Consider the following 24,879-nt stretch of genomic DNA (forward strand, 5'->3'; position numbering starts at 1 on the left):
GCTCATATAATTCATACAGTATATACAAATGTAGCTCATATAAGTCATACAGTATATACAAATGTAGCTCATATAATTCATACAGTATATACAAATGTAACTCATATAATTCATACAGTATATACAAATGTAGCTCATATAAGTCATACAGTATATACAAATGTAGCTCATATAAGTCATACAGTATATACAAATGTGGCTCATATAAGTCATACAGTATATACAAATGTAGCTCATACAATTGATACAGTATATACAAATGTAGCTCATACAATTGATACAGTATATACAAATGTAGCTCATACAATTGATACAGTATATACAAATGTAGCTCATATAAGTCATACAGTATATACAAATGTGGCTCATATAATTTGCCACCTTTGGAATATACATTTTCTTTACTGCATGTGTGTGGCCCCTTAGTGGCATGGTGGTAGTAGTTGGCATAATTGCACATTGCCCACCTTTGGCATATAAAGTACATGCATATATTTGATATTCTCTGTTTTGTGCTACATTGAACATGCCTGTTATATCCCCCAATTACTGTATTATGTATCAAAGTTTTCTGGCTGCAAAGTCAGGGCAGAGGTGGAGGAAAAGACGACACCAGCTTTTTCAAAGAAAATGAATCCAATTGAAAGGCAAAGTGATTTCTTGCATTGATTGGTATATTTTCTTATTTGCTCCCTGATTTTGTCCCTTTGTAGCTGGAGTCCTTTATACCTAACGTCACGTTTCTTAGACTGGTTCTATAGTGCCGGGATGTGCTACGCCGTGCGCACGGCAGTTATAGATGGCTGAGGTCAGCCAGCCCTTTTATATAAGGGCCGCGCGCGCGCGCGCACGGCAGGAAGCAGGGAGCCGACAAACAGCGGCAAAGACAGTGGGAAGGATGATTTTGCACCGCTACCGGCACTTAAGTGTGTGTGTGTGTGTGTGTGTGTGTGTGTGTGTGTGTGTGTGTGTGTGTGTGTGTCAATAGGTGCACAAATTAAAAAAAAAAATATTAAACTTTTTTTTTTCTTTAAAAAAATCTTATTTAGGACTTTCTTCACTCACACAACCCATGCACACACATATACTCACATACACACACATATTCACACACAGTACCTGTAGCTCCCGGCTCTATAACAGGGAAAAGCATGCGGCACGTGCACATTTCTTCCATGTACAGTGCGAATAATGTAAAGCTAACACAGGTAGCTGTAACTCTCAGGCATTGCACTAGTTTGTTTACTGGTAAAGGTATTTACAATTCTTAGTTGAAATTTCCACTGATAATAAATGTCTCATTCCCCATACAGGAAACATTCGCCCTCGTCATTTTTGGAACAGAATTTGCCTTAAGGATCTGGGCTGCGGGCTGCTGCTGTCGCTATAAGGGATGGCGGGGGAGGCTAAGGTTTGCCAGGAAACCTTTGTGTATGCTGGGTGAGCACCCTTACATTGTCTCTCACTATTAAGTACAGCGCCAAATGTTTGTAGACTGGAGATTAATTCTATTTCTGTTTTTTTATAGAATATTCTATTCAAGAAAACATCTGTGTAACAAAACACATGTTAAGTCCATGTTTAAATGGATAAGAAGCAAAAAGTGACACACTGTGAATGCTCATTTGCATGTCATTACCCAGAATCCCTGGCTGCAGTGGAAGCACAGTATTCTGAGTGGCTATGAGGGAAATGCAGGGTTGCGGACCTGTCTGAGACATACATGGGCTTACAAGTGTTTTAATCCGGGGGTTAAAAAAAACGTCGCTTTTAATAGATGTGTAGCAATTAATATATATTGTTGTGTACGACTTTGTGACCGGGAGTCATCAAAGCGGGATATCTACTAATACAGTCAGTGGCAGATAACGCCGATTTGGACGAGATAGCTCAGATCACGTTTTAATGTCACTCGGCCATAGTGTGTTATGTTTTTATACATGCAAGAATGTTCCCTTTCTTTGGTAACCCATACACAGCTGAGAAAATGTCTCTAACTCACCATTTCATGTTGCAATTCATGACATTCAATTATAATAATGTAAGTGTGTCGGAGTTTCATCTAGAGAGATGCTGTGATTTGTACATGCACCAGTTCCCTTCTTGTTATAGCATAATACTGTAATAGATTACTTTCATTTCCCCTCACATATTGAAATGATTTTGCTGTCTACACATTAACTGAATACTTTTTTTATTTTGTAAGTTGTGCTCTAAAGTCATAGAGCTACATAGTTATAGGAGTTATAGTATTCTTTCTTTTTTAAATAAACATATTATGAGAAATTACACCTTGAGTACTTCAATACTCATGTAAAATGTGTGAAGAGTAATGGCTAATACATTTGCAAAGCAATATTACTATGTTGCTATTAAGATTTCAACCTCTGTTGCCAAGTGACATGAAGTGACATGCTGTAGTTGCTTTTCCCCATCTTCACTGCAAAGAGAAGTACTCTAACTTATAAATCCTGTGGATCGAAGCCTGAAGTACAGACCAAGCTTCCTATTGGTTATTATATACAGAACTTATTATTTACAAAAGTAGTAACAGGGTTTTCGGGTGTTTGTTCAGGCTGCCAAAATCGGTATTACAATACCTACTTAGAATCAGCAATATTCTCTTGGTCTGAATCCGAGTGTAACCCAGACACGGATCAACCCAGTGCTACCTCCTGGGGTCAACTGGAAATGATTTACTTTGGTCTCAGCATTCTCTGGACATGTTAAGTACGTGCCAACAGTGATGTTCTAATTAGTCATTGGCTTTACAGAACTATCACAAACATCATGAATAATGAAAAGACTGGGACCAAGCACGAAATGTACTTACTGCACCAGGTGGGATTATGGAGGCAAAGCTGGGAGTCGTGTCCTCGGTTAATAAAAACTGAAATTTTTAGTCGTATTACTTAAAACATTATTTTATTAATTAAAAAAAGGTGCGCCAGCTTTTGGAGCTGCACCCACCTGCCTGCTCCCCCCAGTACACGCACCCCCCTTACCTTTTTTTTTGCTGGCATCAAATGATGCGCAGGGTTATCATTTGACGCTGCATTGCCATGGCGACGCGTCACACCAAGCCTCTTTATCTCGGTAGGTTGAGTTGCAGAGGCCTCGCGCAGGGTCTCTGCAAGCGCCTCGCCCCCAAAAAAACTTCTGCTCCCCCCCAGTTTGCGCACCCCTGCATTACAATATACTCAGTAAAGATACAGTATATATTTGATATTTGTGTTGACATTCTACCTTTGACACTTTCAAAGCTTCAGAGTGTGTAATATTGGCTTTGGATACATAAATACTAAATGTATTATCAAGAATCTTAGGGAACCATCGATCTATCCATAGACAGCCAGTCATATTCAGCATTTGTTTTAAAATTTGCATTCCAGATATCTTTGTCCTGGTTGCTTCCATACCAGTGGTGGCTGTGGGAAAAAGTCAGGGAAATGTTTTGGCAACGTCACTCCGAAGTTTACGTTTCCTTCAGATTCTCCGGATGCTTCGAATGGACAGGAGAGGTGGCACATGGAAACTTTTAGGATCGGCCATATGTGCACATAGTAAGGTCAGTATGAGATTTAAAATAACAAGTTATTATAGCAAGCATTTAGTGGGCTACTAAAGCCAATATACTGTATATACCAGGAGAAGGGTGGATGAAGTCTGTGGTGCTAGTCTGAATCAGTATATATCAAGGCTGTATCTGTTAGTGGAATTTTTTTTGTTCACTATGGGTTTTGTTGAAAATTTTGAAAATACATTTTTTCTCTAATATTGACGTGCTGAGACTATCTGTGTTTGTATATATATATATATATATATATATATATATATATATATATATATATATATATATATATGCATTTGAATGGTATTTAATGTATACTAAAGCATACAGTAGGCCCAGATGCCCTAAAGGGTGCTACATTTTAGCATTAACATGGTTACATAGTAGAGGAGGTTTAAAAAAAAATGTCCATTGAGTTCTACCCATGCAAAATGGAGACAACGATACTTATCCTATATTTGTACTTACAGTATATTGATTAAAAGGAAGGCAAACAAAACCCCCCAGTGAAATATCATGCAATGATGTCTCAAAAGGGGAAAAATACATTCCTTCCTAATGCCAATACTGGCAATCAGATTACTCCTTGGATAACCATCCTTCCTAGGTCTACTTATTTGTTATAATCCTTTATACCTTTCCTTTCCAAAAAGATGTAAAACCTTTTTTTTTTTTAAATATATGTGTTGCATTTGCCATCATCCGTGGATAATGAAATCCACATTTTAACTGCCCTTACTGTAAAGGACCCTTTCCTTTGTTGGTGGTGAAAGTTCTTTTCCTTCAACTTTATGGGATGACCTTGTGTCATTTATACTGCCCTTTGGATGAATAGCTCTTTTAAAAGCTCCTTGTATTAACCCTGAATATATTTGTACAGTATATTCTTATATTCCCTCTTAGATGCCACTTTTCTAATGTAAACAAATCTAATTTAGCTATACTTTCTTCATATTTCAGATTCTCCATCCCTTTTATTAATTTGGTGGCTCTTCTCTGTACTTTTTCTAGTTCCATAATGTCTTTTTTTATGTTGCGGTGCCCAAAACTGTGCTTCATATTCAAGGGGTAGTCTTACTAATGATTTATACAGTGGCATAAGTATGCTTTCTTCTCTTCCATCCCCCGTTTAATGCAAGATAAGATCTTATTTGCCTTTGCAGCTACTGCCTGACATTGAGCACTATTGCTAAGCATGCTATCTGCAAGCACTCCTACATCCTTCTCCTTCAAGGATTGACCTAATGTTGTCCCATTTAATTTGTAAGTAGCCTGTTTATTCTTGCTTCCCAAATACATAACCTTACATTTATCTGTATTAAACCTCATCTGCCATTTATGTTCACAAGTTTCCAATCAATCCAAGTCCTTCTGGAGAGAAATTACATCCTGCTCCGATTTTACGACAGTATCTTTCACAATTTAGTATCATCAGCAAAGATAGAGACTTTGCTCTTTATGCCAGTCTCAAGCTAATTAATAAACATGTTAAAAAGCAGGGGTCCCAGTACCGATCCTTGAGGTACTACACTTCATACTTCAGACTAACCTTGAAAAGGTTCTATTTACAACAACTCTCTGTTGTCTATCCTTTTCAATCCAGGTGCAAATATCTTTACAAAAAACAATTTCCTTTATTTTTAACACTAACCTGTGTGAAACCGTATGAAAAACCTTTGCAAAATCTAAGTAGGCTAAATCCACTGCATTACACTGGTCTACATCCCTACTTACCTCCTCAAAGAAACTGATAAGGTTAGTTTCGCACGACCCAGCCTTCATAAATTCATGCTGACTATTACTAATAATTTTGTTTTCTATTAGGTATTCCTGAATATTATCCCATAATAAACCTTCAGGTAGCTTCCCCACTATTGATGTCAGGCTTACAGGTCTGTAATTCCCAGTTGTGATCTAGCTCCCTTTTGAAATATAGGCACCACACCTGCTTTATGTCAGTCTTGTCGTACTCAGTTTTTCAAAATGGATTCCTTGAATTTGGAATACAATGGTTTGGCTGTTGGGTTGGGGTTCCTTACAATGCATCTGATCTCAGGCGCGCTATTAGAGAGGGTTGGTGTTCCTTTGCAATGCATATGATCTCAGACACGCTATTAGAGAGGGCTGGGGTTTCTTACAATGCATCTGATCTCAGACGCTCTATTAGAGAGGGTGTGGGTTCCTTACAATGCATTTGTTCTCAGTCGCACTATTAGAGAGGGTTGGGGTTCCTTACAATGCATGTTATCTCAAATGCGCTGTTAGAGAGAGTTTGGGTTTCTTAAAATGCCTGTTATCTCAGATGCGCAATTAGAGAGAATTGGGGTTCTGCAGAATTTCTCAATATAATGATAGGATTCCTTAACCAAAAAAGGTTAAAAACCACTGATTTAGAATATAGTCATCACAAATACAAAATTCATTCTAATTCTTTGGTAAACACGAGAGCAGCTAAAACCAAAAGTAAGTATGCATTAATATGTAGATGGGCACATGCATACCAAAAGCCAGACCCTAAATCAAAATAGTTCCATCTATAAGGTATTGTAAGATACCAATATTTTTGCAGTCCATTGTATTGTATTATTTTAAATTCACTCTCTTTTGCCAAATCTTTATTGCCACTTTTGTAAGAGTAATCAAAGCTAGAAAGAAATTAATTTATGTTCTCAATAGTCTGATGAAATCAATTTAACAAGGTCATTCACAGAAAGTACATTTGTGGTGCACACCACACTAATTTTGTTTAATTTTTATGTGAATATATACAGTGAAAAAACCGTGATGATATTGTGAAAAAATAAAATATATAATAAAAACTAACACGTGGTGCTGTCTTCTCTGATTACTGCTGCCTTGAAATATAACAATGGCTATCAATACTTCATAGCTGTTAGATATGCACACTAATGTGCCATAATACTGATGATATTATACCCTCCTGCTTGCTCTTGCAAATTGGGTTCAGTTGTAAAATTATATCCACAGATGTAGGTAATGAAGTTTTAGAACCATAGAACGCATCTATAGATGCCACTGCTAATCACATTATACAATTCAAATGGCAACATATCGTTTCAGAACATCAAATTAAACCATAGCCATTAGAAAACAACATATATATATATACCAGCATTGGTATGGGTTAAAGTTACCCTCTGTTTAATAACAGTAATTATGTTGATGATAGGTGTTTCCACAGAGGTGTTGTTGCAAGGAAATTGCTAAGCAGCTAAGCTCACATATGAACGCTGTTTACTATAAAACAGCACAGCTCCAACATCGCTGTCAAGTTTTACTTGGAACTGCCTCTCTCTAGGTGTTTACACAATAGTGCTGTAGCTGGGGAGTTCCTATTCAGCTAAACTCACATATGAACGCTGTTTGCTATTCAACAGCACAGCTCCAACATCGTTGTCAAGTTTTACTTGGGACTGCCTCACACTAGTGAAAGCGATTTAAAAGCATCTTAATGTCTCCAATAGCTGGCAACAAGCACTCTGCTGTGTAACAATATTGTAGATATACTTAGCTAGTTTGTAGCCTCTATGCGAATTCCTTCATTGGTGTTTATGCACAGCTCATGTTTGTGCAGCACTGGCATCGGCATTCTGAGGATCAGAGGCACCACGTGACGTCACTGCGTCACTACGCCCTACGCGTTTCTCTCCAGGCGGAGCTTCGTCAGGGGCAGGTGGATAAAGGGAAACACCACTTAGCTGCATGTTTATACCATTTCTTTGATTGAATAAGTATTGGCAGCTACAGCAGATTAACTGCTGCATATGTTTCTGTCAATCAGAGGGGGTCAAATACAAAAGTTTGTATACATGTCTATATCACAAGTTCTCAGTATTAACCCTTGACTGAATGATGAAATCATGTGTGTGTAAGCCCTATTGGTATTACACTATGAATTATATCACTTTTGATATAATATTGTTAAGTAATTTATTGTAGATCAGTACATCATATTATTATTCACTAGTAAATATAGACTGCACTATACTAAATTATAAGTATAATACATCTGCTGGACACATTCTGGCCAGATTTAGTGGTCCAATGTGTGAGAAGGTGGGGCAACACCAGTATACAATAAAACGTTATCATAACAGTTTGCCAATCAGCAACTATACTGCATCTGAGATAGAAATATTTACACTAGGGGAATATATACATACATTTAAATGATGTCCCATGACAATGTCAATATGGACTCATATCATACAGAATGGGTTTGGTAGGCATTTAAATGAAGGGAGTGAATGTAAACCCCTCATTTAGACCATGTGGATATAAAGTTTCCAAACGATATATCCACTCTGCTTCACGTCGTAGGAGTTTTTGATCAATGTCACCACCTCGTATTGTATTCTTCAAATGGTCTTTACCCAAAAATTGGAGACCTCTTGGGTTACCATTATGTACCGAGTTTACATGGCATGCTACCGGTGTATCTGCTTTGTTGACAACAGAATTGACATGCTCCAACATGCGTCTTCTCAACTCACGTATTTTTTTGCCTACATATCTTAGGCCGCATGCACAATTTATGAGATAGATCACATTAAAGCTTTTACAATTCATAAAATGCTTTATCTCAATTTTTTTCGAATGGTCATCATTGTCAAACGTTTTAGTGGTCTGCATATATTGGCATGCCTTACAACTACCACAGGAGAAGCAGTTTTTTCGCGGATTAGGTAGCCATGGCTTGGGTGTCTTTTTTTGATGGTGACTATGAACAAGGCCATCCTTAAGATTTTTTGATCTCCTACTCGTAATGCTTGGGGTCTCTTTTAGCACTGAAGCTAGGTCACTATCCGATCTTAAAATGTGCCAATGTTTTGAAAATATTTTCTTGATATCTTGCCATCTGTGACTACAAGTCCCTATGCATCTAATTTGAGTGTCTCCTGCATTTGTTCTGGGAACTAAAAGAGTGTCCCTCTCACAATTTAATGCCCTGTTGTATGCCCTCTGTAGATTTTTCAAAGGGTAACCTCTATCAAGGAACCTATTTTTTAGGTCCTTATATTGTGTTTTAAAATCTTGTAGTGTAGAGAAGTTGCGTTGTAGACGCAAATATTGACCAGTCGGTATCCCTCAAAGAGTCTGGATGTTGACTCTTAGCTAGTAACAAATTATTGGTGGAGGTGGGTTTTCTAAATACTGTTGTTTGGATCTCATTTGATGAATCTTTTATTATATTTAAATCCAAAAACGTAACCATTGATTGACTTTGTTCTGAAGTTAAGCGTAAATTGAAAGTATTTATATTCAATTTACCAATGAATTCAAACAATAAATTCTCAGGGCCACTCCAAATCAGGAGAATATTGGCAATAAATCTGAGCCATAAATCTATGTGCTCAGTATATTTGACGTTCTCTTCTGTGAAGACAGTGATCGCCTCCCACCAGCCCAGGTACAAGTTCGCATAGGTTGGGGCACAAATGTCCCCATTGCTGTACCATGGGTCTGGTGGTAGAATAGGCCATCAAATAGAAAATAATTGTGCGTTAGCACAAATCTCAGGAGGTTCTGCACAAATTTATTATGTTTCACATATCCACAGTGTCTGGTTGATAGAAAGTGTTCACAAGCTTTCAACCCATTTGTATGTAATATACTTGTGTATAATGATTCTACATCAAGTGTCACTAACCAAGTGTCACTGTCAGTAGTTATGCCTTTTAGTCTTAGTAGAGTGTCCTTGGTGTCTTTGATATAGGACGGCAGTGCCAAGACAAATGGCCGTAGTATTTTGTCAAGATATTTGCTGGTGTTTTCTGTAAGATTGTTATTGCCAGAGACTATGGGTCTCCCCGGAGGTCTTTCCTTGTTTTTATATATTTTAGGAAGTGTGTAGAACGTGGCTGTTGTTGGTATTTTGATATGCATGAATTCATATTCCTTTTTGCCAATAAGTTTGTGATCAAGACCATCCCTTAATATTGCATACAGCTCTAGTTTAAATTTGTGTCAAAATTATGACTCATTAAAATAAAAAGATAAATTAACTACAATAATTGAGTGAGCGGTGTGCTCTGTCTTCTGTTTTCTACCTGTTAAGGTCAGAAGAACTGAGTCTAATCTGCGTTGGTGGGAGATCAGGACAGACTTAGGATCTTCTCTGAGCTCTTCTCAGGGTGCTTAGTGCCTCCAGCAGTAGTGGGCTCCATGGTGTTCAGAGATTAGCCCCCACTACTGCACTCTTTCTCCCTCTGCCCAAGGACTAACACTCAGGCAGAGGTATATGATGAACAAGGGTCTTTATTGCTGACATCCACTGCAGATCTTATACACAGCGATGCAAGGTCTTAGAGGCTCCATACCTCTGGATGGTGCTTTGCCCCTTGTAGTATAGGGCATCATCGTCTGATGGTGATTTGGTCAGATGTTCCCCCAGCCCCAAGGGCTGGGAGTGGACACGCTCATCCCACTATGGGAGAGACTCACATCCCTCTGGTCTCTTCCTCCTCCAGACCAAGACTGAACTAAATGTGGCACTCCCCTAATCAGGAAGCAGAAGGGGTGGGCTCATGGTCTATACCTATCCCCGATAGGCGTACACAGGCCATGGGTCGCCACCTTACTTCTGTCCATCATAGAGGAGCATGGGTGTGGTCACAAGCCCATAGGATTAAACCCTTACAGCCTGCAGCTAGCAGGACTTACATAACAGGACAGGGAAAGATAGGCAGAAAAGACATACCCTGTTACACACACACACACACACACACACACACACACACACATATATATATATAATGCTGTTATGAATGAGGATTAAGATCGGCCATTTACAAATACTGTACATGTATATGTTACTATCAGAAAACACCTACAGTGGGAAAGACATACATACTGTATATGTAGTACCCTAAATCCAAGTGCAGGCTCTTTAAGAGCTCTCAATATACACTTACCCCCACCACACCATACGGTGTATTTTGCCCTATAAATATATAAATAAAAACAATTGTTTTTGTCACTTATTTAATGGCATCCTTGACAAAAATGGTACCTATTGCCCTAGCCCTGAGTACAGACCTCTTACCAAAGCCCACTCACTAAATATCTGTGGAGTATTATACAGCATACCCTGCACATTTATAATATGCCTGTTAAGACACAGATAACATTTACAGATATCAGACAAACTTTTTAAAGGATCGACGTGGAGTTGTAGCATAAGGTATTTCTTTTTCTCACAAAGCAGAGCCTGACATACTGTAGTTTCCTTGTGACATTTATTTTTATACAAGGGTTTTCAAATAAAAAACATTTTTCCTTAAGTATTTTTTATTTTTATGTAAAGCAAAACACAACTTTTAGTTGTGGTAAAAACTACCAATCTGGGATGCAGTATATCTTTTATTAAGATGTAAAACGAAAATGATTCTGTAGACAGGATTGCATTTTTAATGTGATTTATTTTTCTTGGGATGTACAGTAACACGTAACAGGTCTCCTGGTTCAATCCATTTCCCTCTAGGAACTCATTACTGCCTGGTACATTGGTTTCCTGACCCTTATTCTGTCATCATTTCTTGTCTACTTGGTTGAGAAAGATGTTCCTGAAGTAAACGAGCAGGGTGAAGTGATAGCGGAAGAGTTTGAAACATACGCCGATGCTCTATGGTGGGGATTGGTAAGTTTCTGCAGGGACACATTGTTATGAAGCTCCACAAACTAATGCAGGCCGTATTTACTGAGCAGCCCTATCTCATAAGACACTTACTGATGCAGCAACAAACCTGGTGGCCGGCATACGTCTTCCCGCATCAGTCTTTTGGTATAGCAGGGCCTGGTAAATATGGACCAATATGTCTTGCAAACAGTGAATGTCCTAATGTGCTTGTAAGTGACTTTCTGCTGCCTTCTCATTTTGCCGTACAAGCTGATATTTTCTAGGCAGCAATGAGACACCTTCAAGTGATTGGGCCACAAATTGTCTTCGGTTGCTGGAAGGTGTCCTATGGCACTGTTTAGTAAATGTTGGCCACTGTTTTGACTTCCAGGTGAACCCAACCCCGCTGACAAAGTAAACAGACAGGGAAGGGAGGGAATGGCCACAGAGTGAGCGCCCGGCCCCAGCTGCCGGAACGTCAAAGTGTGGCCTGACCTTTGGCCGGGTCCAACTTCCAGCACCGGCCGGGCCCCCGGACACAGTCGCATGTATTTACTGAAAGAGCACTATGTGGCCCATGAACCCTGTACTAGACTTAATATACAGGTGCACCGACGAGTATTCTAAAACTTGCCTTAAACCTGCCTTGGAAAATCTGGGGCTATCACCAACAAGACCCAAGTACATGCTGGGTACATGCTGGGTACATGCTGGGTACATGCTGCAACATTTCAGTGACATTTCTGCAAAGACTAATGGCCCATCGGATTAACACAGCAGGGGTCCCTGGCAGTCCCATTCAGTTTGAATGGCACTGCCAGGAACCCCCGCTGTTAATCTGATGGGCCATTAGTCTGTCTGCAGAAATGTCACTGGAATGTTGCAGTATGTACCCAGCATGTACCTGGGTCTTGTTGGTGATTGCCCCAGATTTGTTTTAGAATACTCGTCGGCACTACAGTAAGCATGATTTATTTCTGATATTAATAAAGATATTTACAGCAACTATTTGCCAACAGATTTACCATGACCCGCGTTACCAGTTCCTAAATTGATGAGTCCCACATTCATTGGTACTTTACTGTCCTAATAAGGAATTTAGTCAATGCAGTGTATCAATGTGCAGATGGGGCTACATTCATTTAACATTTGGGCGCAGGGAAACTGCAGCTGAAAGGCAGCCTGACCACGGCCCGATCACGGTTTCCCCACGCCCAAAAACTCAGTAGACTAATTTCCCATACGGATTAACACAGCGGGGGTCACTGCTTCTGAATGGGACTCCCGCTGTGTTAATCCTACCGGGCAGCCACCACTCTAAGACCTGCGCTGTATCCCTGGCACAAAGGCTGTGCCATAGTGATTCTAAACCAGCACCAGAACCATTAAGGAAATCTCATTTAAAGTGATGTTATTTTTTTTAGCGACATGATAAACGCTTGATACCTCACTCCCTATATGCCATGTTTAACGTGAAGACTAATGTTCTTTTCATGTTATTTTCATGTTATTTACATAGATTACTCTTGCAACAATAGGCTATGGTGACAAGACCCCAAAGACATGGGAAGGACGACTAATAGCTGCTACTTTCTCATTGATTGGTGTTTCATTTTTTGCACTTCCTGCTGTAAGTATCTTTTCCAGTTTATCTTATTAAAGACAACATTACAAGTGTATGTAGGTCTATGTCAGGGTTGGCCAACTCAGTCCTCAAGAGCTACCGACAGGTCAAGTTTTTAGGATATCCCTGCTTCCGCACAGGTGACTCAATCAGCGGCTTAGTCAAAGACTGATTGAGCCACCTGTGCTGAAATAGGGAGTTTCCTTAACACCTGATCTGTTGGTGGCCCTTGAGGACTGGAGTTTTCTACCCTGATATACTGTACATGATTTACAAGCATAAAGTTGTGTGAAAAAGAATGTACACCCTCTTTGAATTCTATGGTTTTACATATCAGTACATAATAACAATCATCTGTTCCTTAGCAGGTCTAAAAATGAGGTAAATACAACCTCAGATGAACAACAACACATGACATATTACACTGTGTCATGATTTATTTAACAGAAATAAAGCCAAAATGGAGAAGCCATGTGTGAAAAACCAAGTACACCCTTACTGCTTCAATTAAGATGTTACGTAGCAGACAGGTGCTGCTAATCAAATGCCCTTGATTAATTGATCATCAGCAAGTGTGACCACCTCTATAAAAGCCGAAGTTTTAGCAGGTTGCTGGTCTGGAGAATTCAGGTGTGTGTTAACACAATGCCAAGGAGGAAAGACATCAACCGTGATCTTAGAGAAGCAATTGTTGCTACCTATCAATCTGGGAAGGGTTATAAGGCCATTTCAAAACAATTTAAAGTCCATAATTCTACAGTGAGAAAGATTATTCAAAAGTGGAAAACATTCAAGACAGTTGCCAATCTTCCCAGGAGTGGACTTCCCAGCAAAATCACCCCAAGGCCAGACCATGCAATGCTCAGAGAAATTGCAAAAAACCCAAGAGTTACATCTCAGACTCTACAGGCCTCAGTTAGCATGTTAAATGTTAAAGTTCATGACAGTACAATTAGAAAAAGACTGAAAAAGTATGGTTTGTTTGGAAGGGTTGCCAGGAGAAAGCCTCTTCTCTCTAAAAAGAACATAGCAGCACGGCTTAGGTTTGCAAAGTTGCATCTGAACAAACCACAATACTTCTGGAACAATGTCCTTTGGACAGACGAGACCAAAGTGGAGATGTTTGGCCATAATGCACAGTGCCATGTTTGGCGAAAAACAAACACAGCATATCAGCACAAACACTTTATACCAACTGTCAAGCACAGTGGTGGAGCCGTGATGATTTGGGCTTGTTTTGCAGCCAAGGGTCCTGGGAACCTTGCAGTCATTGAGTCGACCATGAACTCCTCTGTATACCAAAGTATTCTAGAGTCAAATGTGAGGCCATCTGTCCGACAGCTAAAGCTTGGCCGAAATTGGCTCATGCAACAGGACAAAGATCCCAAGCACACCAGCAAATCTACAACAGAATGGCTGAAAAAGAAAAGAATCAAGGTGTTGCAATGGCCCAGTCAAAGTCCAGACCTCAACCCGATTGAATTGCTGTGGCGGGACCGTAAGAGAGCTTTGCATAAACAAATGCCCGCAAACCTCAATGAACTGAAGCAACGTTGTAAAGAAGAGTGGGCCAAAATTCCTCCACAACGATGTGAGAGACTGATAAATTCATAAGGATAACGATTACTTCAAGTTATTGCTGCTAAAGGTGGTTCTACAAGCTATTGAATCCTAATGTGTACTTGGCTTTTCACACATGGCTTCTCGATTTTGGCTTTATTTTTGTTAAACAAATCATGACATCGTGTAATATGTCACGTGTTGTTGTTCATCTGAGGTTGTAGTTGCCTAATTTTTAGACCTGCTAAGGAACAGATGATTGTTATTATGTCCTGATATGTAAAACCATAGAATTCAAAGAGAGTGTAATTTCTTTTTCACACAACTGTATATTAAATGTTATATAAATGTTTCCATGTGCCACTTCCAGGCCTTTTTGACAATTAATTAATGTTTAACAACAATTAGGACTATGAAAAGGGACATGGTCATTCTGAAGAACACACAGTACAAGTTATAATTTTTAACAAAAACTGTACTTCTTCACATTTTGCATTTCAATTTAAAAAAGCGGCAGCCCTTTTAGTCACTGCAGACAAAATAACACATCTACAATGATACAGCTACTTTGTACAGTACCTCTGTTCTGCAAATTAATATATTTAAAAATATAAATGGATGTTTCAGAATTCAGATATTGTTAGTTACAAGACGTGTGAACTTTTTGCATGCGTAAGAGGACTTTGCAAATTACACCCTTTTTCAGTTCAGCGAAAAAGTTTGATTCGCTCCAAAAATGCGCAACAAGTTTGCTTAATGCTAAAAGTCAATGGGCATTGTATTTTCAATTCAATTCGCTTTCGAAATTAAGAGTTTGCAATTTTTTTTCAATTGACATACTGTAAATAGGGCATACTTACCACATCCTGGCGCATTTGGGGATAGCGTGTGGACAGACGTTTCAGAGCATTGGCACTGTTACAATTACTAGATACTAGAACTACTAGATTTCTCTTTAAATTATGTCTAGTCATATTGGCAAAGGGGAGGGGGTTGGGAAGGTGTCATGGTGGTAATTGTGGCAGCAGGAAAAGTCTATTAATGGTTAGCAGTGGGAGCCCAACAAGAACAATAGTAACTGCTAAGTCAAAATAGGCATTAGTTGTACTTGACCCCCAGCAGCAGATTTCTAGTATGAAAAGAAATATAATTAAAACAATTTTTACCACAAATATTTTAACAACTCATCATCCTTGTCCCCTTTGGGTGAGGAGAAACAGGTCACCACCAACAGGATGGAACAGGTCCTAACAAAAGAACTACAAATTACGGGCACCACTCGAGGTTGCTTAGAGAGAGTAACCATCAATGCCAAATTTAGCACAGGTCTTATTGCTACTGCTTGTGTGAGTGAGAGGGAAGAGGACTCTGCTCTGGAAGTGGAGTATTTTTCTGAATGTGGACAGGCCTCAACCTCGGGGTGTGCAAGGGCACCGGCAGAACAACCCAGGAGGGGAGTCAGAGTTGTATACATCCTCAGCAAACTATGCAGAGCGGAGGAAGATGGATGCACATATCTACCGTAGCTCTTCTATTTAAAGACTCTGATGATGTGGATAGAGGGACAGATTGAGGGACAGATTGGCTGAGGGACAGATTGAGGCAGAGGCAGAGGCAGAGGCGGAGGTCGAGGATGATGATAATGATGGTGCAACACAAACACTTTCAACACCATGCTCAATATTGGAATGAAAGTGACGCTGATGGTACAAGTAGTGTAGGAACAAATAATGTGATCCTTTGTGCTACGACATCTGTTAATGGTATTGGTGGTACTGTAATAGCAGTGATGATGGATGGATGGTGATGATGATGAGGATGATGTGAGCAGTAGGCTGCATTAGCCACCACTTGCAGCATTCATTCTCCTACTATTAGCCTTACAACTAACAACTAATCTGACATGACTATATATCCTATATTTGAAAGTAAAAAAAGAAAAAGAAACACAAGACCACTTCCACCAACACCCTCATTTTCTGGCTATAGCAGCAATGCCATGTCATTTGTCATCATTATCATGATTATCATCATCATCATCATCATCATCATCATCATCATCATCATCATCATCATCATCATCATCATCATCATCATCATCATCATCATCATCATCATCATCATCATCATCATCATCATCATCATCATCATCATCATCATCATCATCCGTGCATGGCCCTGGTAGTGGCAATGGGGGGATAGGCAAGAAAATCTTAGCCTGAGAAATAGCAGTCTACAATGACAGAAATATACTGTACAACTATTGAGGTGGAGGAGTATGGTGATGAATATGATGTTAGTGGTGGTGTGTACAGCAGAGATAGCTCAAGTACGGGGAGGAGAAAACTGCTTCTAGAATGCCACTTATGCCAGCAGCATGATCTACCTAGGTCTTGTAAGTGCAGCTCTCACCCTGTTTCTTAAAATACTCCAATATCAAGAGTTTGGAGTTTTTGAAGTGAAACTTCTTTTCTGCGCCTACAGGGTTTTCATGGGAAAAAATCCTTGCGTTGAAATGAAAAACTGTATCTCGAGTAACGTCACAGTAGGGATAGGCACGCGCCGTCGCATGGGGCCGTCATGCTCCCGTCCGTCATGCGTTTCTGTCGCACTCGCGCATGTGCACAAAAACACTGCCTGGTCTCGGCCTTCGACGTGCACGCGCAGAGGCCTCCTGCGCTCGGGCACTGGCGCACCAGGACATGAGACCACACAGAGACCACACAAACAAACACAGACACACACGTACACACACACACACACACACATACACACACACACACCCTGACTGACTGACTGACACACACACACTGACTGACTTACACACACATACATACACACACACACTGACTAACTGACACACACACACACACGCACACACACACACACACACACACACACACACACACACACACACACACACACACACACACACACACACACACACACACACACACACACACACACACCCTGACTGACTGACTGACACACACACACTGACTGACTTACACACACATACATACACACACACACACTGACTAACTGACACACAAACTGACACTTGCACACGCACGCACACACACACACACACACACACACACACACACTGATTGACTCACTGACACACACACACACACACACACTGACTGACTGACACACACACACTGACACATGCACATAGACACACTGACACACACACACACACACTGACACACACACACACACACACTGACACACACTGACACACACTGACACACACACAAGGAATTTACAGTTATTATAAATATAGAAGTGCAAATAGCTAAAACACGCGTTCTAAGCAAAACCTCTTTGTGTTTTGGCACTGAAATTGTGTTTTTTGATTTTTAATTAAAAACATCACCATTACAAATTCACCAACAGGAAGAAATCGATATGGACTCCAGACGGTAGAGATGTGCTTAAAGAAAATATAAAAAAACACAAAACATCGTGTAATACTGTAAGTACAAAACGAACAACATATAATTTAACACTAATACTAATTAAATAAATATATATCAGCTGAGATCAAGGGTGATGGGAATATAACAACATTTAATAAAATAGTTTAAAAACACTGAACCTGATGCAGTAGCTGTGTGAGCTGAAAAGAGAGGGGATACTCTCAGATATATCCACCGCCTGCTTTCATCTTTCGTCCGGTGAGTGGGCACTCCACCTGGTGCAGCTGATTAATGGTCCCTTACCTATTGTCCTAATAATTGTCATTTAAATTGTGTTTATATCATTTGTATATGTTTTTTATGTCCAGTGTTTTTAAACTATTTTATTAAATGTTGTTATATTCCCATCACCCTTGATCTCAGCTGATATATATTTATTTAATTAGTATTAGTGTTAAATTATATGTTGTTCGTTTTGTACTTACAGTATTACACTATGTTTTGTGTTTTTTTATATTTTCTTTAAGCACATCTCTACCGTCTGGAGTCCATATCGATTTCTTCCTGTTGGTGAATATATCCTTTATCTGCCGGCGCCTTTTTAATACTTATCTTTTTTCTCTTGTTTTGTTACCTGCCCAGGGGGTCAGTTTTAGTATTTAGGCAGCCCCCTATGTGAGGTTATTCCTCACATTAGGGTTAATTCCTTATATAGTTAGCGCTACCTACTCTGTGTTTGCATCACCATTACAAATACAATTTCTGTGACAAAACAGTGACAAAAGACAAAGAATTTTCACTTAAAATGCACGTGCTCGGCACACACACCATTTTTTTTAATCAAAGAGGGAGAGTATGAGGGTGCAATCCATGGTTTGTGTCATGCCAATGTGAGGCATGTACATAGCGCTTCACAACAATAATACACGTTACAATCATATAAATAACAAATAGTACAAATAACACATGATAGGAAGAAGTGCTTTAGACATAAAAGTAACATTTAGGAAAAGGAGTCCCTGCCCCGAAGAGCTTACAATCTATTTGGTAGGTAGGAGGAACGTACAGAGACAGTAGGTAGGTGTTCTGGTAAGTGCGACTGCAAGGGGCCAAGGTTTATGTGTGAGGTGTAAAGTATCAGCCACAGAGCTGCTCATATGCTTTGTTAAGCAGGTGTGTCTTAAGGTGGATAGAGAGGGTGCTAGTCGGGTATTGAGGGGAAGGGCATTCCAGAGGTGTGGGGCAGTCAGTGAGAAAGGTTTAAGGCGGGAGATCTGAATTCCATTGTTACATAGTTACAGTACATAGTAGATGAGGTTGAAAAAAGACATGTCCATCAAGTTCATCCTATGCTAAATTTAGATGACAGATACTTAGTCTAAATTTGTATTTAAAGTTTATTGATCCAGAGGAAGGCAAACAAAAAAACACAGCTAAACATTGTCCATTGATGTATTACAAGGGGAAAATATACTGTAAATTCCTTCCCAACTCCAATAATGGCAATCATATTTCTCTGTGGATCAACATACTGTATTTCCAATGTTTACTTATTTGGTATATCCCTGTATAATTTTCCTTTCTAAAAATATGTTCAACTTTTTTTTTAAGCTATCAATTGTATCTGTCATCACAGTCTCCATGGGTAATGTATTCCACATTTTAACTGCCCTTACTGTCAAGAACCCTTTCCTTTGTTGGTGGTGAAATCTCCTTTCTTCCAACCTTAAGGGATGTCCCTGTGTCGTTTGTACTGCCCGTGGGATAAATAGTAATTTTGAAAGCTCATTGTATTGTATATCTCGAATATCTTTGTATATAGTTATTATATCCTCTTTTAGACGCTTCTTTTCATAATGTAAACAAATCTAATTTAGCTAGCCTCTCCTCATAAATCAGATTTTCCATCTGCTTTATTAATTTGGTGGCTCTTCTCTGCACTTTCTCTAGTTCAATAATGCCTTTTTTTATGGAGTTGGTTGCCAAAACTGTACTCCATATTCAAGGTGTGGTCTGACTAATTATTTATACAGTGGAATAATTATGCATACTTCCCTCCCGTCCCCTTGTTTAATGCAAGATAAGATCTTATTTGTCTTTGCAGCTACTACATGACATTGAGCACTATTGGTAAGCCTGCTGTCTAAAACCACTCCTTAATCCTTCTCCATCAAGGATTGAGCTAATTTTGCCTCATTTAATGTGTAAATCGCTGGTTTGTTCTTGTTTCCCAAATGCATAACCTTACATTTATCTGTATTAAACCTCATCTGCCATTTACTTGCCCAAGTTTCCAGTCTGTCCAAGTCCTTCTGGAGAGAAATTACATCCTGCTCTGATTCTACTACCTTACACAATTTAGTATCGTTAGCAAAGATTATATTAGATGCCTTTTGCTTCCCTTTTTTGTCCCCCATGCGACAGAACCTTTGGGTTTCATTCTCACACCTTATGGACTAGACTCTTAGACCACTTGAAGGAATGATTGAACACTAATGCCTAAGCCCCGTCAAGTTATGGAGTAAAAAAGGGGGGAATAGTGGAGTCTTTTTTTATTTTTACTCTATAGTGTTTTATTTTTATGAATATACAATTTCTAGCAATTTGTAAATGCATTTTAAAGATGGCGTAGCCTGCATTATAATGTCACAGACACTAAACACACTATACATGTACATCTGCAGGGTCTAGTGAGATATTGAGAATCTAAGTCAAAGCTTTGAGTAGCTTAACATAAAAAAAAATGGAATACAAAGGGGCGAGACAGCCTCAAGTGCTCTTCGATGAGCAATATCTGCATGTCCTTAACTAACTCACCCCTACTAACAATATGCCTACAGAACACACATTGCAGGGTTACGGCCTTCCACGCAAAGAGATGCACAGCATTTTCAGTGGCAGTAGACTCTGCTGACTACTCTGTCTTGATCTCACTCCCTGGATCTGCTGTCTCTGGAGTGGTGGTGGTGGTGGTGGTGAGTGAGAGTAATCAGTCCAGGAAAAGCACCTGGTATACTTCCTACGGGATGCCTCTTAAGAGCAGAACTCCTTGAAGGAGAAGACCCTGGAGTCTCCTTAAGACTGCTGTACTGCATTGAGAAAGGTGTGGGTAAAATCCTCATTTGCTGTATCGGCGATGGTGGCTTTCCTATGGTGACCAAGACCAGGATCTTTTGTCTGGAGGAAGATGCAGATGTAGAGGTTTTCTGATGGCACCTCTCCCAGACGTCATGGTGATTGCATTGTAGATGGTGTTGCAGTGCAGTCATCCCCAGGTGGAACAAGAAGATGCTATTATTATTTATTATTTAACGCATCAATAGTCATAACCCATATCCACAAAGGGGATTAGGGTTACGATGCCCTCGCGTTAACCAGAAAAATATCAGATCGCTACAGTTTAACGGACATCTGGCTTAATCATGTAGCCAGGACTGGTTTCTGGCTACCAGTCTGCCCTTCTCCTGGCAGTAAGCCCTGGTAAGTGCAGGCCTGCCAGGATTAATCATGGGTTTTCCCCACCCCCAGCAGCTTCAGTGAGTCATAGAGGACTAGGCGGTGCAACTAAGCCTGTGTCCAATCAGGGACTCAGACCTGGTTCCTGCTCTTCCTGTACTTTAGGGGCTGCACTACCAAAGTTACTCAGTTGCCTCTAACCTTGAGAGAGGCTGGTCTACCCCAACAGCTGTGCAGGGCTCTGTCAGTTTGTACTCCCTCCCCAAGGGGAGTGGAGTGGGAGACTATACATCTTACTTCACCAGGGATTAAGGGAAGAGCAAAGACTGCTTCAGGGCCAATTGGCTTGGAGTGAAGGTCCAGGGTACATCCTGAGGGTGAAGGCCCTAAGAATTGCCTGCTGTTGTGAAGCTGTAAGTTCTCCAGTGTTTTACTATACCTTCCTGCCTGAGACTGCAATCTATCAGGGAAGGGTAAAGAAGTCCTCCTGTAGGGATTGTCCCCCACATCCCTGGGGCCTGCAAGAGATGCAGGCGCTGTCACCTTCAGTATGAATCAGTTATTACCCCAGAAGCCTGTTCTGACCTCCTCCACAACACTGCAGGAGACTCAGATGTTTTGTGAGCCAGCAGCTATACACCACACCACACCACACCGTGTAGCAATGCAATCACCCAGAGGGGGGAGGGGTGGACATGTGTTACACTCATATGCAAATCATATGCTCTTGAGACGTTAGCAAAACATCTCCGTTAAAATTAGCACATGGAAATAACGTTACGATAATTAGGTACGTTACGATAATTAGGTCGCACCACAACCTGCCGTTACTCATATGCAGACCATGATTATCATAGAGTTATTTCTGGGAATGGCCTACAAGCAAAAAGGGCAGGTCTAAAGTGCAACCCACATAACTGTAGTGAGTATGTAATGTATCCCTTTCATTACAAAACGTTACAAGTGTCATACAAAGATATATATTTAACACAAGGGAGGGTACCCAGCACTCAAACGAAATAATGAAAGAAAGCCGTAATGTCAAAAAGATATTGTACTCCAGTATCGCCACAAAATACCAGGAAATGTAGCGTCTACTGTGCTGTTACTCAGAGTAGTAAAAAGCATAAAGTCAGTTTACAAATATGGTACAAACATACAATTGATGTGCAAAATTGATGTGCAATATATTATTGATAATAGCAATATCTGAAACACATCAAGAGATGCATCATATAATAGGCCATCAAGTGCTTGTAATAAACTGCACTAGGGTTTTGAGTGATTAAATGAATGTTGGATATGTTTGTCAGACCTAATATGGTATATAATCTTGACGGCATTAAGTATGGGTGTACAATAATGTTTCAACGTTTTCTAACAGTAATGTCCAAGAGACAGAAGTAGTGAATAAAACTTTTATTCACACACAGTTAATTCACTGTGTCCAAACAAGAACGTGAACAAAAACAAATAAGGTCAAATCAGACCAAGTAACAGAACACAAAATATCCTCTTCTTCGTGGCAGAAGGGATAGGCTCACTATGTCACCATGTGTGCGGCCTGCCATGCCTCAAGCAAACTGGGACCAGTGGCTTATGATGGTGGAATAGGGGATTCCACAGAGGAAGGAGGTGGAATGGGCAGTAATAATGACCCCCCTGATGTTGTCAGAGACTTGCTGGATGCTGCCAATTACTATTGGTAATGAGCAAACTGTTGTGCCGCATCAAGTGGCTTAAGACCCTGATCTGCCAGATGCAGGTGCGGCAGAGGCTGACCAAAGGAGCAATTCATCTGGCGAAACCCAGATCTGGATCCTCATGAATTCCTGCAAACCCGCAAGAATAGCTGCATCAACTGTGGGCCCAGCTCAGGAGCCTGACGTCTGGGTGCAGGAACAGCAGGAACAGGAGGATGAACAGCTGCAAGCTGGAGGAGGCTGTACAGCCGGAATAGCTGGAGTATCAGGATAAGCTGGAGCAGTATCTGGAGCAGTTGTAGGAGCAAGAACAGCTGAGCAGCAGGTGGTGGAGGAACAGAAGCACCATATTCCTCTGTAGGAACCAGTGTGAGATGCAAGGTCACAGTATCCTCAGCCCGGTCTTCTTCCAAGGCACGTCAGCCTCTGCAGATGGCTGTCTGCTTGATGTCCCTTCAAAAAAGGTACAAAATACTGTATAATTAAACACAGTAATACAAAACGTTGGTACATATAACCACATTTTGATAGTCTCGGTGTGCATAAATATCCTTTTCTTGACTGGTCTCTTTATTTAGAGAGGATTTTTATGGGACAAATTACAGAGGCCTGATCCATCAATGGGTGCTAAACTTTAGAAAGCCTTTACTCACATGCACATGAATGAAAGCTGAGGCATGCTACAGTTTATCACCCCTTTGTGTATCATTTACATTTAGAGAAACCCCTCATTTTCAAGTTACTATGTTATGTTAACAAAATGGACAATTTATACCATGTTTACAATGCGAAATATGAGAAGTCTGGAATGAATTTAGACAGGAAGCAGGTTAGAGGGACACAGGTAAATAGCTAAAGCAGTGGGGTGATTAGTAGCAGAAGGAAGAGCGACAAGACTCCTCAGTGAACATTAAGACTATAAGCAGGTTGCTGATGGCAGATTTAAGGAGATAAGTGCTGGGTACAGTATTATTATTATCCTTTACTTGTAAAGCACCAACAAATTCCACAGCACAGTACAGTTGGGTACAGAGTGACATCAATTACATAAACTGAATGACATACAAGTAAGACCAAACAAACGCAAACAGATACTGTACAATCTAGAGGGAATAACGGGCAATATTGAAGCAACAGGTAAAGTACTGTAATTGTGGGGGTGGAGTATGTCTCAGGATGGGGTATTGTTCAGCCGCACAGTTGAACCCATTAAGGTTTGGGGGTGTGGATGGTAGGGGGTTTGTTAGATAGCATGGCATATATGGTGTTTAGATAACTTTAATAAGAAGATTATTCAGATCTCATATTAAGTATTGTACATACTGTACTCTATTTAACTGTTTATTAAACTGGTGTCATTATTATTAGTGAGCAGTTATACGATCTGAAAATAGGCAAAGGATTACTTTATACCGATTGGAACCTTACTGCAATCTGCAGCCTATAATGTACTGGAATATTATGAGGGCAGACATCTAACCATGTCACATATGTTATTTAGCTAAATACGGAATACATGCACAGCAATATATATATTGTGACAAACGCCCCTCTTTTGTAGCGCTGACGTCTGTCTGGGTTCTTCCTGACACAGTCTTCTAGGGTTAATTAAACAACAAACAGGAACATGCAAAGTATTATGTTGCTTAACTCAGGCTTCTGCCTGCTTTATTTTCATCCAAGTAAGGTACTGCAGCTTTAACATGTGTAGGTTAGAGGTACTCAGATACTTTCATTCAGCAGTTCACTCATTTCAGTGTTATAGTATTTCCCACACTGTTATTTCAAGTAAAAAGAAACCAAATTATATAAACAAAATCCTATCCCTTTCAGGTATCTAACTACACATCAGAATCAGTCTCTCTAACAGCTGCTGGCCAACTAACCTGGTTCCCCAGCTT

General features: G+C 40.0%; 1 protein-coding gene across 1 annotated transcript in view; it reads left to right on the forward strand.

Moving 5' to 3' along the window:
* The window catches only part of KCNQ3 (potassium voltage-gated channel subfamily Q member 3), a 296,751-nt gene that overhangs the window by 211,094 nt on the left and 60,778 nt on the right, over window positions 1-24,879 (forward strand). The window contains exons 3-6 of the mRNA XM_075581947.1: window positions 1,314-1,440; window positions 3,393-3,568; window positions 11,076-11,231; window positions 12,730-12,840. Of these exons, the coding sequence (XP_075438062.1) occupies window positions 1,314-1,440; window positions 3,393-3,568; window positions 11,076-11,231; window positions 12,730-12,840 (570 nt within the window). The remainder of the gene's footprint in view (window positions 1-1,313; window positions 1,441-3,392; window positions 3,569-11,075; window positions 11,232-12,729; window positions 12,841-24,879) is intronic.

The sequence above is a fragment of the Ascaphus truei genome, chromosome 2, assembly GCF_040206685.1.
Source record: "Ascaphus truei isolate aAscTru1 chromosome 2, aAscTru1.hap1, whole genome shotgun sequence".
NCBI lineage: Eukaryota > Metazoa > Chordata > Amphibia > Anura > Ascaphidae > Ascaphus > Ascaphus truei.